This window comes from Myodes glareolus, chromosome X, assembly GCF_982192425.1.
Source record: "Myodes glareolus chromosome X, mMyoGla1.1, whole genome shotgun sequence".
Taxonomy (NCBI): Eukaryota; Metazoa; Chordata; class Mammalia; order Rodentia; family Cricetidae; genus Myodes; species Myodes glareolus.
This window is the reverse complement of record NC_142053.1, coordinates 89,974,171-89,992,088: the sequence shown is the minus strand read 5'-3', so window position 1 is coordinate 89,992,088 and position 17,918 is coordinate 89,974,171. Positions and strand designations below refer to the sequence as shown.

General features: G+C 37.8%; 1 protein-coding gene across 2 annotated transcripts in view; it reads left to right on the top strand.

The window, feature by feature from the left end:
- Klhl15 (kelch like family member 15) overlaps nucleotides 1-17,918 on the top strand; it is a 44,510-nt gene that overhangs the window by 1,506 nt on the left and 25,086 nt on the right. For both annotated transcript variants that reach the window (XM_085684728.2, XM_048449803.3), the window contains exon 3: nucleotides 17,147-17,858. In XM_085684728.2, the coding sequence (XP_085540854.1) occupies nucleotides 17,154-17,858 (705 nt within the window). In that variant the 5' untranslated portion in view covers nucleotides 17,147-17,153. The remainder of the gene's footprint in view (nucleotides 1-17,146; nucleotides 17,859-17,918) is intronic.

Sequence of the window (17,918 nt, the reverse complement as noted above, 5' to 3'; positions counted from 1 at the left end):
GCCTCTTAATTTCTATATTATAAGTAAATAAGTACGGAATAGCAAAACAGTGCAGTGATCGATGGCTGTTTAATAGGCATGTTGGCTGACTTGCCTCCTACAAAATGCTAGCTGCTTCTTTAAAATAACGGTATTCTTTAATTCAGATCTCATGTCACTATAGAGCTTGTCATCTTTCTAGGCCTCTCAGGCCCTTTTCTGACTCAGAATATTTCTTATGTTTTTCAGAGTTTCTCTTTGCTACCTGATTTGCCGTTGTCATTTTAAAAGTGTGTATGCTCTAATTGCAATGTTTGCTTCTCATATCTAGGGACCAGGATGACTGACTGCTTCTACCCATTTGAAAATTGTTTTTGAAGCACTTACAAATGCATGCATATTTCTCTAATGCTTAATAGGTCTAGAAATGTGTAATGAATTTCAACATTTTAGTTTTTAATGTAATATTTGTGTAATTAAATTCTATTTTCAATCACAACACTCAGTAGGTGCCTTGAGTCGCAGTTTGTCAGTGGTGAAGGATGTTAATTAATGCTCTTTACTACTGGTTAATTTGGCAGAAAAATAAGATAGTAATATTTGTGGTTTGAAAATATTTTGCTTGAGTTTCAAAATTGTAGGATGTTTTGGCTTAAAATAGTCAATAAAAACTGAAAGGATCAATTTTGAGTATATTATTTTTAGTTGTTAATAAGTGTTTTTTAATTCCATAGTCTAATACCAGTTGTCTTTCACAGTATGCTTTTGTGTTTTGTAAAAAGACAGAATAATGTAAGGTGGGCAAGATTAATTTGGAAAAGGAACAGCCAACTTTAAAGTGGCTTATTTTATATTTTGGATTTATCCCTTGTCCTAAAGATAATTTTGATTCATAGTTTGACCTCTCTGCCTTGTTGTGGGTTATTTGGGGGTGAAATTGTGGAACCAAGACTGGCTTGACTGAATTCATATGTTTTTAACAGGGGGGGAGTCCCATACTTGGTTTAATGTGTATAAATTGACATTGTGCAATATAAATGAATAGTAAAATTTGTGCTAATAATTTCAAATCTGAATTTTTCTTTACTTAGGACAACTTATATCAACAAATAAAAATACATCATGACAAGTCGAGAGATGGGAGAAAGGAAAAAGTGTTATATTTTAGTACCTTTAACTTGAATTTTCCCCTTGATTTTGACCCTTTCCCTATGATGTTGGTGGCCCACCCTCAGGTTTGAGCTTTCAAATTGCAAATGTTTCATGACTGAATGTTAAGTTAGGACAATGACTCTTAGGCTGGGTTGGGGGCGTGTTGTAGATTAATTTATTACCAGTCATTTCTTCAGAAGTAGAATACCATAGCTCCTTTGGGCTTTTTTAAAAACTGAAGAACAGCAAAAGCTGGCCATTGATGAGGGCTTGCAGTAATGGTAGTTAATTAGAAAGGTATAGAATTCGGAGAACGTGGGAGGACACTAGCTACGTAATATCATAGCCTTAGGCCAGTAGCTTGACCTCATATTTTGGATTTTTTCATCTTTAAATTGAGAGTGGTTATAGAACATGGAGATTTGTGAAGTAAATTTCTTCATAGATCAAATATTTACTAAGCATTTACTATGTGATACACACCATTCTAAGTGCTGGGGATTCAAGTAAGTAGTAATAGTTTTAACAATTTTTTGTTTTGGATTTTTTTTCCAGACAGTTTTTCACTGTAGCCCAGGTTTGCTTTAAAGTTAGGGTATTCCTCCTGCCTCAGCCTCCCATGTACTGACATTATAGGCATGTGTAACTAACTATACGTGGCACAAAACAAAATTTTTTGAAGAGAAAATTAAAAGTATGGTGGCCCATTTCTGTAGTTTTAGTACTAGAAGGTGGAGGCAAGAGGATCAGTTGAGAATCTTCTTCTATAGAGGCAGCCTGGAATATGAGACCCTATCTTAAAAATTTTTACTTCAGCATTAAATATGCATTAGCAAAAAAATAAAGCAAAGATGAAGATATAGATTCTTTGGTTGATGGAATAGAGGTGTTTTCTAATTTTTATGTTTTGTTTGTTTGCTTTTTTTAGGATAGGGTCTCTGTAATGTAATCTTGGCTGTCTTGGAACTCACTCTCTAGACCAGGCTGGCTTTGAACCCACAGAGATCCTCCTGCTTCTGCCTCCTGAGTACTGAAAAAAAGGTACCACCAAGCCCGCTGGGTTCTGTTATTTTAAGAGGGATTTGGAACAAGGTCTCATTGAGACTGATCTAAAGGCAGTCATAGATACCTGGATAGAGTGATCCTAGACAAAAAGGAACAAGTGGGGTGAGGCTAGGAACAGCAGCAACAAAAGGAAGAGTAGAAGGAGCTTATTGTTGCCATTTTAGGAACCAATAGAAAGGCTCCCATAGGTCATTTCCCATAGGTATACCTTGTATTGCTATTGGCTCAAAAGTAGATGACCATGGGGCTGGAAAAGATGGCTCAGTGATTAAGAGCACTAATTGCTCTTCTAGAGGATCAGGGTTCAATTCCCAGCATCTACATGTTGGCTCACAACTAAATGTAATTCCAGTTCCAGGTAATCCTAGACTCTTCTGGCTTCCATGACCACTAGGCACTCTCATGGTACATAGGCATATATGCAGGCAAAACACCCATACCACAAAATGAAAAAAAAAATTTAGATGACAAGGGGGCCAGGAATGGTTCCCCGGACCTTTAATTCAAGCATGAAGAAGGCAAAGGCAGGTAGATTTTTAAGTTCAAAGCTCTCCAGGGCTACAAAGTGAAGCCCTGTCGCCAAATAAATAACCTTCTCCCAATAAAAAAATGGCCTTTTGTTTTTGTTTTGCTTTGTTTTTCTGAGATAGGGTCTCTACATAGCCCTAGTTGTCCTGGAATTCACTATGTAGACTAGGCCAGCGTCAAACTTACAGAGATCTGCTTGCCTCTGCCTGCAAGTACTGGGATTAAAGGTGTGTACCAACACATGTGGCAGTAGATACCCTTTCAAGTTAGAATTTTTAAAAATTATTTTTTTTGTCAGTGTCTTTGTGTATGTAGGAGTGTACATATGAAGGTCAGAGGACGATGCAGGAGTTGGTTCTCATCTTCTACCATTTAGTTCCCAAGAATTGATTGAATTTAGATAGTCAGTCTTGGGGGCAGGTGCCTTTACAAGTTGAGCCATCTCAGTAGACCAGAATTATAATTATTTTCGAAGAGGGTGCTGGGGATTGAACTGCCCAGAGTCTCACATGTACCAGGCAAGTGCTCTTTGACTGAATGACATGCTTAGCCCAGAATTTTTAATTTTGGAATAATAAAGAGTTTTCACTTTTTTCAAGTAAAATATATTCTAATTTTTTTCTTTCTTTTTTCTTTTTTTTTTTTCCAAAACAGGGTTTCTCTGTAGCTTTGGAGCCTGTCCTGGAACTAGCTCTTATAAACCAGACTGGCCTCGAACTCACAGAGATTCACCTGCCTCTGCCTTCCGGAGTGCTGGGATTAAAAGTGTGCGCCACCACTGCCCAGCTTTTTTCTTCTTTTTAATACTTGGAGGTAGAGGTTGAACCTAGGGTTTATGTGTTAGGCAAACACCATACCTTTAAGTTATAGCCTCAGACTTTCATATTTTTTTCTTTTTTTGTATATTCAAATGCACATGCATATGAACCACGGCCGGAATGTGAAGGTCAGAATACAACTTGTAGGAGTTGGTTCTCTCCTTCTACCATGTGTAGCCAGGGACCATCACTCTTGGTAGCAGACTCCTTTACTCACTGAGTCATATCACTGGCCATAGGATGTTTAAAAAACACATTTATTTATTTGCTTATTTATTTATTGTATGTGCATACATGTGCACAGGCTACACAGCATGAATGTGGAGGTTAGAGAACTACTTGTAGGAGTAGGTTCTCTATTAGCATGTCCCTGAGATGGTACTCAGGTCATCAGGCTGCACCACCTGAGTAAGCTGCTTCCTCTCTTTAATATGAGATACCTAAAGTTCGTCAGGCTGGGGGTATATCTCAGTGATAAAGCACTTACATCTCATGTGTGAAGCCCTGGGCTCTATCTGCAAGCCGGGGGGGGGGGGCATCTAGCTGAATCATTGAAGCAAATAAGGTCAGATAGAAAAAGTATCTTTTGTCCTTGATTATTATCTTTGAATTTAGTTAATACTGCATCATGGACTTACAGGAAATCTGTATCATAACCTCAGGAGCTTCCAAAAGATTGTGTTAGTTACATAATTCTTGGGGAGAATAAAAATGCTAACAGTGCATGATTTGTGATCTCATGTTAAAATGTAGCTTAGAAGAGTTGGGATTTTATTTCCCAATAGAGACTTTTCCTAGAATTCTCACTGGATCCAATCTCTAAAGACCAGGGAAACTGTTTTCCATGACATCACTCTTGGACTACTTCTTGCAGTAAGGAATAAGTAAAGGAGCATTAAAGATGAAAAATAGCATTGAAATGGTTGAGGGTTTTTTCTTAGTTTTCTTACAATATAGGGTGACTCGATACTAAACATACCTGTAAACTGAAGTAATTTGGGTATTAGGTGCCAGTTTTGAGGCTGAAGGACCAGATCTTTCTAAATTTGCAATTTAGTACTGAGTTAAAAGAATATTTTGATGACGAGAGTTTCAGTGTTAAATATGCAATCCTTTCTCCCACATTCAGCTTGTGTTCTTTCCCAGCTTGAGTGGTTGTATATAGTTGAGGATAAAAGGAATGCCTGTTAGAGCTCAAAAAAATATTCCCGATTTCTAAATTTTCTTTAGAATCAGTGTACTGAGAAGTGACTGATTTGAGATTGTTGAATTAAAAATTATTGGCTAGGTTATAGAAATTGTGTGAGATTTTATGATTTGGAAATCTTTTTTAAAAAAATGCTAAGCTTTTCATTTTCCTTTCAATATGGAAGTAGGTATCATTTTTGTTAGAACAATTTGATAGTGAAGGCAGTATGGAATCATTTACATTTTTCATTGAGGGTAAACATTAACCTTTTGAGAGTCTAACTTTTATACTGAACAGCTTACAGATTTTTAGTTTTCAGGCAGCTTTGGGAGGAATATGAAAATAATAAATAACTAACTACTTATGTCATAAACATGGAGGTTAGTTGATTTTGGAACATCTTCTATTTAGTTGTCTAGAATTTTGCCTTCAGATCAGAATGGTAGCCTTCTAACTAAAAGGGAAGCATTTAATTTCCATGCCCTTAATTTCCTTGCAATCTTACCCCCACCAGACTTCTTTCTTTACTGGTCACTAGAGAGTTTGAACTATTAGAAATTTTTGTGATATAAATAGCTTTAATAGTCTTCGAAGGCAGGTGTGTGTGTGTGTGTGTGTGTGTGTGTTTGTTTTGTGGTCACTTACCTCTATCGTCCCTTAACTGATACTTGAGATGTCCCGGAACCTCTTTATAACTCTTAAAATTTATTTGGATTCTAAACAACTTTGGTTTATGTGTATTGATTTATGTAGAAACTGATACCATGAAATTTAAAAATATTTGTAATTCTTTTGAAAAGTAGCCCTCTTAAAGTTATATAAATTATGGTTTTTTTAATGAAAAATGTGTATCCTCTAGAAAATTAAGTTCTTGAAGTCAGGTGTAGTGGCTCATGTCAATAATCCCAGCACTTGGGAGATTGAAAAAGAATTGCTGAGTTCAAAGTCAGCCTGGACTAGGTTGAATCCCTGTCTCAAAAAACACAAAACAAAGATCCTTGATAATTGGATTATTGGTGACCATATTTTTCCAAATCTTTCTATAACATTTGGTTTTATAAAAAGCATGACAGGTATTTACTTTCTGTGTATTCTTCTTAAACAAAACCTCTGATAATCATAGAGGAAAGGTGAAAGAGATAACTTCTTGAGAGGGGGGCTCTGGGCATTGAATTTAAGAAATTCATGTGTGCTGCTAGGTTAAGTGTGTTACCTCTGAACTACATATCCTAATCCTTAGAACTATTTTTTTGTTAGCCCCAAAGCTTTTGAAATATTTTGAGAATAATTTTGACCTTGACAAGTTCTTTCAGGTGACTGTGACCCCAGTTTTCTCTAGACCATTTCATATTCTCAAAGACATGAATCTCAGTCTGTGTCTGTCTCTTTCCCATCTCCCCCCCCCCCCGCTGGTGTGTATGTGTGTGCATATGAATGTGTATGAACTGGGAATTGAACCCTGAATCCAGGGCCCTCAGTCACCGAAGTATGAACTACATCTTTAACCTCTTGTAGCCTCTGCAGTGCCAAGTTGATACAGCAAGATACACTATACAGTATTTCCCTCCTAGTAGTATAAGCATGCCTTGTAATTTAGTCTAATTTAGGTTCATTCCTCTTTTGGAAAAATATTTTAAATTCTGAAGGCCAAGTATAGAATATGTACACATTGGGTTTATAAGCCATAATTTGCCCTGATCTGAAGATCCATTATGAGAGGTCAGGATATAGAGTTTCTGAACATTTGACATTTTATGTGTTAGTAATATTTTTTCTCAAAAGTCTCTTACTGGATATTTTCCCAGTCCTCATTGATTATAGAATTAAATATTTGAGTTTTGTGCTGTACATCTTAGAATTATTACTTTTCTTTCTAAAATTGATATAATTAGAGATTTTTTTTTTGGTTTTTTGAGACAAGGTTTCTCTGTAGCTTTGGAGCCTGTCCTAGAACTAGCTCTTGTAGACCAGGCTGGCCTCGAACTCACAAAGATCCACCTGCCTCTGCCTCTCGAGTGCTGGGATTAAAGGCATGCGCCACCACCGCCCGGCTTATAATTAGAGAATTTTATATAAGGTTTTGTATATTTCCTTTTTTAAAGCCTTACTTTTGCTTTTCTTAGTTATTTGACTTACTTAAATGTGTGTTTTTGTGTTATAGTTTTCTTTTTTTTTTTTTTTTTTTGGTTTTTGTTTAAACCTTGTCATTCTGTGCTTTTTTTTCTTTCTTTGTAGTGTCCAGGGTATGATTGTGAACAAGTTGGTTTTATTTCATATGTTCATTTGTAAGTTTGGTTATTTGATGCCTTAAATGTTGATACTATAAAACCTTGCTGTTTAGTAGAATATGCTAGATACTAATGCATTTTAAAAATTTGTTAGCCATAGTTTTTTTATCACAAGAGAAACAGGGAAAATTATTTTTAATATGTTTTATTCAATATAATAAGTATATCTAAGGTAAATAGCAAACTCAATATAAAAAGATTTTCTTACATTATTTTTTTTTATGTCTGCTCTTCTATCATTGTTATATACCCTATCTTTTTAACACTTAACTAGATGTGTGACCTCAAGTAAAGTCTGTTCATTCATAAATCTTAGTGTCTTCATCTGTCACGTAAGTTACAGTTGGTCTGGGTTCTGAGAAGGTGGAATTTAGTTCAAAATGCTGTTGGTAAGGAGAAGAGAAGGTTTCTATGAGGTTAGCAGGATTAGATTTATTATTCAACTCCTAAATAAAGGTGTCAAGTTTACTATTGGACTTGAGTAGGCACCAAGAGAAAAAGGTGCAGTGCTAATAGTGTACTTTAGGTCCGTGCACTATGGTAAGTGTTTTATGTGCATTAAAACATTTAATTCTCAGAGTATCCAGTATTGTAGATTCGGTTACTATTAGTATCCTCATTTTACAGATGAGGACATTAGGCAACGGAGAAGCTAAATAGTTTGCCCTAAGTCACAGAGCTAGTAAAAGAAGAATCACAGTTTGATCTCTTGAGTGTGACTCTCGATCTAGACTTTGACTCATGCTTTCATTGAGAGACTGTATGGTGTTATCAGTTCATCATGGAGTATTTTCTGCTTCCATACATACTTTCCATAAAAGTATAAGTTACTAATCCTGGTCTAATGCTGTTAGTCTTATTTGAAAAGTTCATTGAGTTTTCCTAGGTGGAAAAAAATTAATGCATATGCCCCAGCTGTCAGAAATTACTTTAGAAGTTAATTTAGATCAGATAGACTTGATAAAAGTTTTGGTGGAACTTTAAAAGTAGCTATAGTTTATTTATTCATTTATTTATTTTGTTTTTCAAGATCTGGTTTCTCTGTAGCCTTGGTTGTCCAAGAACTTGCTTTGTAGACCAGGCTGGCCTCGAACTCAGAGGTGACTTCTGTTGCTAAGTGCTGAAATTAAACATGTGAGCCACCCCTGCCCAGCTTTAGTTTGTTGGGTTTGGGGTTTTGGTTTTGGTTTTTCGAGACATAGTCTCTCTGTAACATCTCTGACTCTCTTGGAATTCTCTACAAAGACCAGGCTGGCCTCAAACTCACAGAAATCCACTTGCCTCTGCCTCCCGAGTACTGGGGTTAAAGGCATGCACCATCACTGCCTGGCTTAGCTTTAGTTTTAATGTGTATGTAAGAGCATTGCATAGCTATACAATCATATAAAAAGTAGAAAAACAAATGGGAGTATTATGCCTCAAAAGTTCAGATTTTACAGAGACAAAATGATAAATCTTAAGTAACTAACAGGTATTTCTGTGCTAAGTCTTTACTTAGGACCCTTGGCTTTAAGTAGAAATCAAACCAGGTAATAAAAAGTAAAATTTTATTTCAAGAACATAAAGATTCCTTTCAGATCTGGGGACTGTGAAGCACTCTTTGTAGTCTTGTTTAAGCCTTCTTTCTTAGTTGACTGCTTTTCAGTGATAATTAGGTCACAAGTGGATGCCTACGGCTGCTTTTTAACATGTTTTAATTCTAGTCATACATAGTTAATGTACACTCCTTTTCCCCTTTCTCCTGTCCCTTGCCTTTCCAGATTTCTTGACAAAGTGGTATTCATCTTGGTTCATATTTCCCAGGTGGGTCTGACCATGTGGGATTGGGGCTAGAATCAAAGTGAAGTTTACATGCTGGGAATTCTAGACAGGCTTGGCAAACAGGAAGGTGCCCAGTACTCAAGACAGGTAACCTGCTTATGTCTTCAGGTTTTGTTTGTTTGTTTGTTTGTTTGTTTTAACCAGGAAGTTTCCTATTGCTTCTTTGCCATATGATATTTCTGCCATAGTTAGCTGTTTTGATTACTTTCTTTAAAGAATTATTTATTTATTGTGTACACAGTGTTCTGCCTGCACATTTGCAGGTAAGAAGAGGGCACCAGATTTCATTACAGGTGGTTGTGAGCCATCATATGGTTGCTGGGAATTGAACTCTGGTCCTCTGGAAGAGCATACAGTACTCTTAACTACTGAGCCATCTCTACAGTCTCCTTGATTCCCTTTTTTGAGACAAAGTCTCACACTGTAGGCCAGAATGGTCTGCAACTTGTCAGAGTCCTTCTGCCTCAACTTTTCAAGTAGCTGGGATTATAGGCAAAATCCACATGTGGGTCTGGATTACTTTTTAATATTTCTTCCAAGGGGATAATAAACTTGAGATAGGCCTGAAGTGCAAAGCTTGTCCACAAAACAAAAAATGTCCCCCAAAGAAAGTGTAATGCCTCTTTTATTTTTGGTGCATAGGGATTGAACCCAGGAAAGGGATTGAATCTGGGGCCTTGCACATACTGAGTTGTATTGCAGTCCACATATTTACTTAAAATTTTTTCATTTAGAGCCAGGCAGTGGTGGCGCATGCCTTTAATCCCAGCACTTGGGAGGCAGAGGCAGGTGGATCTCTGTGAACTTGAGGCCAGCCTGGTCTCAGAGCAAGTTCTAGGACTGGCTCCATAGCTACTGAGAAACACTGTCTCAAAAAACCAAAACAAACAAACAAACAAACAAACAAAAGAAATTTTCTTTTAGAGGCTGGAGAGGTGGTTCAGTGGTTAAGAGCACTTGTTGCTCTTGCAGAAAGTGTTTGATTCCTAAAACCCACATGGTGGCCCACAAACATCTGTAACTCCAATTCCACCCATATAGTGCCTTCTTCTGAACCAGCCATGTTCATGATGCACATACATACATTTGTGCAGGTACAACACTCGTACACACAAAATAAATGAACCTTGAAAAAAGTTCTTTTTCTATTTAAATAATGTTTTTTTTCATAAAGGTGAACATTTTTTGAAACCTTTTTATATAGTAGTAACTATTGCATACACTGGATCATTTTTTCCTTCCTTAATTTTTAAGCATTGTTGAAGATTGATATTAGGACTTTGTGCATAGTAGGCAAGCACTGAACTCTAGCCCTTAAAGATGATCTCGCTGATAGGAAGTAAAATATATAATAATTTAGGCAATGTCGTATTAACAGAAACAGTCTAGCCATAGTATATGAATGGTAATGTTTAGGCTTCTGTTGTTAAATTCTCATTGAGTGTGACTGGTGTATATTGATGAAAGTGATATTTGGTAGCCATGACCCCGAGAAAGTAAGGAAATACCAGAATTTTCATCCAGCTTAATTTGTTATTGTGTTTTACTTCAAAATTAGTGTGGTGGTAGCCTTCTACTAATCAGTGATTGTCCAGACACTGTATTATTTGAGGTTCCTTTTGTTCCTAGTATTTTATTTTTGTACATATGCCTTCTATTACTTGAAACTTCTGAGCTAATAAACTTTTTTAAACGATTCAGATAAGCTTAGCAGGATTGCACACACCATCGAGCCCAGTACTTGGGAGGCAGAGACAGGCAGGTCTCTGAGTTTGAGGCCAATCTGGTCTACAGAGTGAGTTCTAGGACAACCAGAACAATACAGAGAAAACCTGTCTCAAAACAACAACAACAAAAATATTCAGATAAGACAAAATTGATGGATTATATTAATAAGTAGCCTAGGCTTGCCTTGAACCTTCTGTATAACTAGACAAAGCTCAAACTCAATCTTTTTGCCTCCGCCCTCTGAACGCTAGAATTATAAGTGTGCACTTTACCTGCTTACTTTAATCTTTAATATGCAAATTAAATGTTCTGATATTGCAATGTCTAGAATACCCCCCTGCACACTTAAAAGATTGCCTTCTGGGGCTGGAGAGATGACTTGGTGGTTAAGAGCTCTCACTGCCTGGTCTTCCAAAGGTCCTGAGTTCAATTCCCAGCAAGTAACCACATGGTGGCTCACAACTATCTGTAATGAGAGCTGGTGCCCTCTTCTGACCTGCAGGAATGCATGCAGGCCGAACACTGTACAAATAATAAGTAAATAAATATTTCATTTAAAAAAAAGGATAGCCTTCAGTTGTCCTATGTTTTTCAAACAAAACTTCACATTAAAAAAGCTATTTTTAGTCAGGCATGGTGTATGCCTTTAATCCCAGCTCTTGGCAGGCAGAGGCAAGAGGATCTCTGACTTTGATGCCAGCCTGGTCAACTGAGGCTACAAAGACACCCTGTCTCAAAAAGTTTTTGTAAAATTTTTGTTTGTTTGCTTGTTTTGTTTTTGTTTTTTGAGACAGGGTTTCTCTGTAGCTTTATAGCCTCTTGTGGACCAGGCTGATCTCGAACTCACAGAGATCTGCCTGCCTCTGTCTCCCAAGAGCTGGGATTAAAGATGTGCACTACTACTGCCCAGCTAAATATTTTTTTTTAATTTAAACTTTTTTTCGATATCGATAATGACCATCGATCGACTGATTGATTGAGTATCGTCATCGATAGTGTCAACACCAGGCGGGATTCGAACCCACGACCCCTGGGACTATAGAGTGGAGCGTTAGGCGCTCCTAGCTGCCTGAGCTAAATATTTTTTAAAGATTATTTTTGCCTGTTTTTAATTTTTGGACAAGGTCTTACTGTGTAGCCATGTTTGACCAGGAGGCAGAGGCAGGTTCCAGACTAGCCTGGTTTGCATAATGAGTTCCAGACCAGCTAGGTCTGTATAGTAAGAGCCTGCCTAAAAACCAAAATCTGGTTAAATTTGTGTAATTTTTAATTAATGGCATGCTAAATAAATATTTTGATCTTAATTTCATTTAGTGCATACTTTTGCTACCTTTGATTAGTGAATATTTAATGTGGTAGAATCAATAGGCTTTAAAGAGTTGAGCATAGTAGTCCATGCCTATAACCATAGCTTTCTGGAGGTTGAAGCAAGAGAATTGCTGTGAATTTAAGCCCAACTTGGAGTACATAATGAGTTTCAGGCCAGTCTGGGCTATAAAGTATGACCTTGACTCATGAAAAAAAGACATGGGAAGTAGGGGGCACCTGCAATATGTCTTTTGATAAGATGGAAGATAAAAAAGAAAAAGAAACGGAGTAGGGGAGGATTGGATTAGGATTCTGTTTTAGATATATTGATTTTGAAGTCCCAAAATGATACCATCCCAAATAGAGTGTACAGAAGTGTCTGCTATGCAATTGGTTTATTATATGACAGAGTGAAGTAAGGATTGAGATACAGAAAGATTGTCAAGATATTGGTGAAAGTAGACCTTCAAAATCATAGGTTTAGGTGAGATTTTTTTAGCAAGATACAATGTTTAGATGAGAGAAATAGGGCAAGAGCTGATTTGCGGATGATACCAGTGCTCAAGGGGTTACTTTGAGAAAAATGACCCCATGAATGACAATGAAGAATGAGTAGCATAGGAAGAGATTCAGAGTAATGTGCTACTGACAGCCATGAGCCAATGGCCTAAGTCATGCTGCAGAAGGGTTTAGGAAAACAGAGACCAGACAATTAGAGACTTTAAAGATTTTGTTAAAAGGTTTTTGTAAAATCAGTAATACCTTTTGAGCAGTTATATTGCAAAATAGATTAGCTGTTAGTGGAACTGCCTGACACACCACCATGCCAAGAAAACCATTTTTTAATATTTTTGATATATTATTCTTTCAGACTTTTTTTTTTTTTTTGATTTTCGAGAAAGAGTTTCTCTGTAGTTTTTGGTGCCTGTCCTGGAACTAGCTCTTGTAGACCAGGCTGGCCTCGAACTCACAGAGATCTGCCTGGCTCTGCCTCCCGAATGCTGGGGTTAAAGGCGTGTGCCACCACTGCCCGGCTCAGACTTTTTTCTTAAGATTCAGGATGTGATGTAACTCACCCAGGCTAGTTTTGAACTTGGTTTGTAGCCAAGGATGACTTTGAACTACTGACCCTCCTCCTTTCGCTTCCGCTGAGATTACAGGTATATGACACCATACCTTGCTCAGACTTTTTTCTTATTCACATTCTTTTTGTTCCATGAGCTCAGCCTGGGTTCAATACTGATTAAACAGGTTAAAAAGTCAAGAAGCTAAAACAACATATTGAAGCAGTAGGAAATCTAATGATCATCTCCTCATGAAAGTGGAGGATTGGTGCCTTAGTGTGTCTTGAGCACTGCCTTTTCCTCCTTAACCATATCCAGCATGCAGAGAGGTTTCCTGATTGTCACATACATCCATATCTAATGTAGTGCCTGGCAAACTGGTGCTTTTCCTTTCAGTAAATAAAAGGGGAACTATGGCAATAAAACAGTGAGACTGGCAGGTGTTGTCTCTAGAAGGAGAAGATAGGGCAGGTGACAGGTGTCAGATATGTTGCCAATTGCTCCATTGGAAGGGATCTTGTTCAAAACACCCAAGCAGATGAAAAAAGAATTGAGATTGGGTCCCAGCATTGTCACTTGGCAGGGTTTCAGAGCCTCAGATGTTGGCTGCTACATCTTTGAATATGTTCTTCAAACCTGATGTGTAGGTAATGTTTCAGCAGATAGCTCAAACATAATTTCAAATCATGAGGCGTTCTAGACTGTTTTCAAAGTGGCTATATTGTGGGGAATATGTTGTATATCTGTAATTCTCCAGAATACAGAGACAGGGTTTCTCTGTGTGACAGTCCTAGCTGTCCTGGAACTCCTTTGTAGACCTGAATGGCCTCAAACTCAGAGACCCATCTGCCTCTGCTTCCCAAATCCTGGTACAAAAGGTGTGCGATACCATGCCTGGCTTCATTTCTTAACTATGTGGAGAAGGATTTGAGAGTCTGAGACAGAAAGATGCTATGAGTTCAAGGCCAGTCTGGACTGTAGAGTGAGACTCTTGAAACCCTGTCTCAAAATCACCCCTCCTCCAATGGATATAATATTCCAGAGGTTTGTCCATACCAGTTATGTTTAGTTTGGTAACATATTGTGATTGTGTATCAATACTCACTAGTAGGGAATGGCAGTGGTGGCTCATGCCTTTAATCCCAGCACTTGGGAGGCAGACAGGTGGAGTTTGTGAGTTTGAAGCCAGCTACAGAGCGAGTTCCAGGACAGGCTCCAAAGCTACACAGAGAAACCCTGTGTTGGAAAAAAAAAACAAAATAAAAAAAGAAGAAATAACTGTCCATAGACACTGAAGGTCTACCTTAAGAGTAAAAGACAGATCAGCATGTTTTTTGTTTAGTGGGACAAAGAGGCAAGAAAAATGGAAGCCTTGACAGGAGTTGTTGATCTGGTATGGGAAAGTGTAAGATGCCAAAAGAGTAACAAAGTTAAGATATGATATGACAAGTGAAGAAAGGAAGAATTGCTGTGGTGATAGAGGCTTATGATCCTATACGTGAAAAGCCTTTGTCTGTCTTGGGTTATTTGTTCGTTCCCTTCCTTCCTTCCTTCCTTCCTTCCTTCCTTCCTTCCTTCCTTCCTTCCTCCTCCTCCTCCTCCTCCTCCTCCTCCTCCTCCTCCTCCTCCTCTTCTTCTTCTTCTTCTTCTTCTTCTTCTTTTTTTGAGACAGGGTTTCTCTATGCAACAGCCCTAGCTGTCCTGGAACTGGCTCTTGTAGACCAGGCTGGTCTGGAACTCACAGAAATCCGCTTGCCTCTGCCTCCTGAGTGCTGGGATTAAAGGCGTGTGCCACCACTGCCCGGCTCCATTTCTCTTTAAAAGGAGCGGTGTTAATTAGGAAGTTGATAGTTTGGATTTCAGTTATGTACTAGTTCTGGATAAGGGCACATCTTAAGGATTTGCAGTGGAATAAGGGAGGGTATATAGAAGTTAAGGAATACTTGGAGGAATTATGACTCAGTTTTTGTGTGGATTGTCTTTTATGAATGCTTAATGGGAACATATAACTCAGAGAGGTGCCAGTTAGGTGGGAAGTGATTGATCAAGAGGTGTGTAATAAGAGGTAACAGAGGATGGATTTTTATCTTATAAAAAATCCTGAGTTTTATTTAGGAAAAGGATGGTAGGAAGTTAAGGAAAGGATTAAAAATATCTGTATACCTTGAAAGAGTATTTTTAATAAAATAGGTGAAGGTGGGAATTTGAGGAAAAATATTTAAATGAGGATGGAGAAGGAACTTTGAACCAACATGTGCATGTAAGGAAGTTTATGTATAAGTTCTACAGGGTACAGTGGAAGGAATTGTGAGGGCATTCATGAATGGAGAAATCCTTAGAGTGGGAACTAGGAGCTATGTGAGCATGCAAAGAAAAAAACAAGATAGAAGATGACATGAGGTAGATGCCATTGGGAAGAAAAAAATTACTTCATTTCATAAGCAGAATCTACTAAATTTACTTTTTTCTTGGACCTAGTTTATTTTTCTTATTTATAGTTTTGTAATGCTTGGAATTGAATCCAGGGCCTGCATACTAAATATGCACTCTACCTCTAAGCTATGCCTCTTGCCATAGATCGAATTTGGTTGTTTTTTTCTTGTGTTTTGAGACAAAGTCTCATTGTGTAGCTCTGCCTAGTTTGGAAGTTGATGTGTAGGTATGACTGGTCTTGAATAAGATCCACCTCTACTTCCTTGAGTGTTGGGATTAAAGACATGCCTCCATGCCCAGCCTCAACCTCATATCTGATTTTAATTGTACCGTGTTAACTTAATTTTTTTCTTTCCTTCCCTTCCTCCCTCCCTCCCTTCCTACCTTTCTACCTCCCGTTTTTGAGACTTCCTCTGAGTAGCAGCCCTAGCTATCCTGGAACTCATTTTATAGACCAGGTCTCACTCTGTAGCTGGCCTTGAACTCACAGAGATCCACCTGCCTCTGTCTGCCTCCCTAGTTCTGGGAATAAAGACATTCACCACCATGCCTGGGTTTATTTCTTAGCTATGTGAAAATTTGTTTCCTTATATATATATAAGATATATATATTAGATATAAAAGCATTCATCTGTTTTTAAAATGAGGTTAATAAGGTAAGTATAGAAGAAAAAATGTCTCTTAACTTACTACTTAGGCTCATCATTTTAGTATATGTTCTTCCAGATTTCTTCTCATCTGAACAAATACATATGTATTTTATTTTTGAAGTATACTCAGAATATCATGGTAGCAGCTAATAAACATCCTTTGTCAGAATAAGCAGATTTCTACCACCACTCTTACCTGTTACAGTAATCTACCATAAGACTGTACCATATTTATTTACTAATCTGTTGTCAGACTTGTTTTTTGTTTTACATAGTATCTTGTTATGTAGCCCTAGCTGGCCAGAACTTAATGCCTCTGCTTCCCGAGTGCTACATGTCCCACAAGTGTCAAGCTTTTGTGTATTTTTTGTTGACAAGGAAGGTCTGTCCTTGTCGGTCAAGACAGGAGCTGGTCTGGAACTTGCTGTGTACTTAGGCTGACTTTGAATTCTCAGCAAGCTTTGTTTATCACCCTCCCTCTGTTCTTCCACTCCTCTCCCTTCTCCATTTCTCCCTCCTTTGTCATGCCCAGGCTGGCCTGGAACTCTGGATTCGAGTGATGTTTTTCTTCCAGCCTCTTTAGGAGCTATAACTGCAAATGCATGTTACTGTGCCGGATACTTTATAATAGTTTATTATAAATCCTAGGAAGAAGAATTTTATCTGTACAACTTGGCATGTTTATCTAATTACTTTCTTTGTGTGAATTTCTAGGAATTTTCAAGTTTGGTTTTTTTTCTGGATATAATTTATTTTCTGTTTTTTTTTGGCTTTTCCTTAACTATGTATTTGCATATGAAATCTTTTGTATTCCTAATTTTAGAACATGTGTATATTTGATGGATTATGTAAAGTAAATCAGATGGGTGTGTGTTGTTTGTAAGTTAATAGGTTACTGTTGTTTGATTGATATATCTTTAGTAGAATCTCTTCTCCAGGTAGGAACCCAAAAGTATTAGCCTGGAAACTTTCATAGAAGATTGCCTTCTCTCTTAAGGGTTTGTACACTTTCAAGACTGTTTCAGTAGACCTAAGATAGTATAAAAACTGTTACAGCTCTTAATAATACCTTCTGAATGCATGGTCATGATTAATACCATTTTCTTTAATTACTTTTTTCCAGGTGATTCATGGCAGGGGACGTGGAAGGTTTCTGTTCTTCTCTCCATGACACCAGTGTCTCTGCTGGGTTCAGAGCACTGTATGAGGAGGGATTGCTTCTCGATGTCACTCTGGTTATTGAAGACCATCAGTTCCAGGCCCATAAAGCACTCTTGGCCACCCAAAGTGATTACTTCAGAATTATGTTCACTGCAGACATGAGGGAACGAGATCAGAACAAAATTCATTTAAAAGGTCTAACAGCTACCGGTTTCAGCCACGTTCTTCAGTTTATGTATTATGGAACTATAGAACTGAGTATGAATACTGTTCATGAAATCCTTCAGGCGGCAATGTATGTTCAGCTTATAGAAGTGGTGAAGTTCTGCTGTTCTTTCCTATTAGCCAAAATCTGCTTAGAAAATTGTGCAGAAATTATGAGACTCTTAGATGATTTCGGTGTTAACATCGAGGGAGTCAGGGAGAAGCTGGACGCTTTTCTGCTAGACAACTTTGTGCCACTCATGTCCAGGCCTGACTTCCTGTCCTATCTGAGCTTTGAGAAGCTCATGTCTTACCTGGATAATGACCATCTGAGCAGGTTTCCAGAAATAGAGCTGTACGAGGCTGTGCAGTCTTGGCTGCGACATGATAGACGACGATGGAGACATACAGATACCATCATTCAGAACATCAGGTTTTGTTTGATGACTCCATCCAGCGTTTTTGAGAAGGTTGGTGCATTTGAAAGCAGTAGACAGGACTCCTCATTTAGTTAAAGATGTTGTTATAGA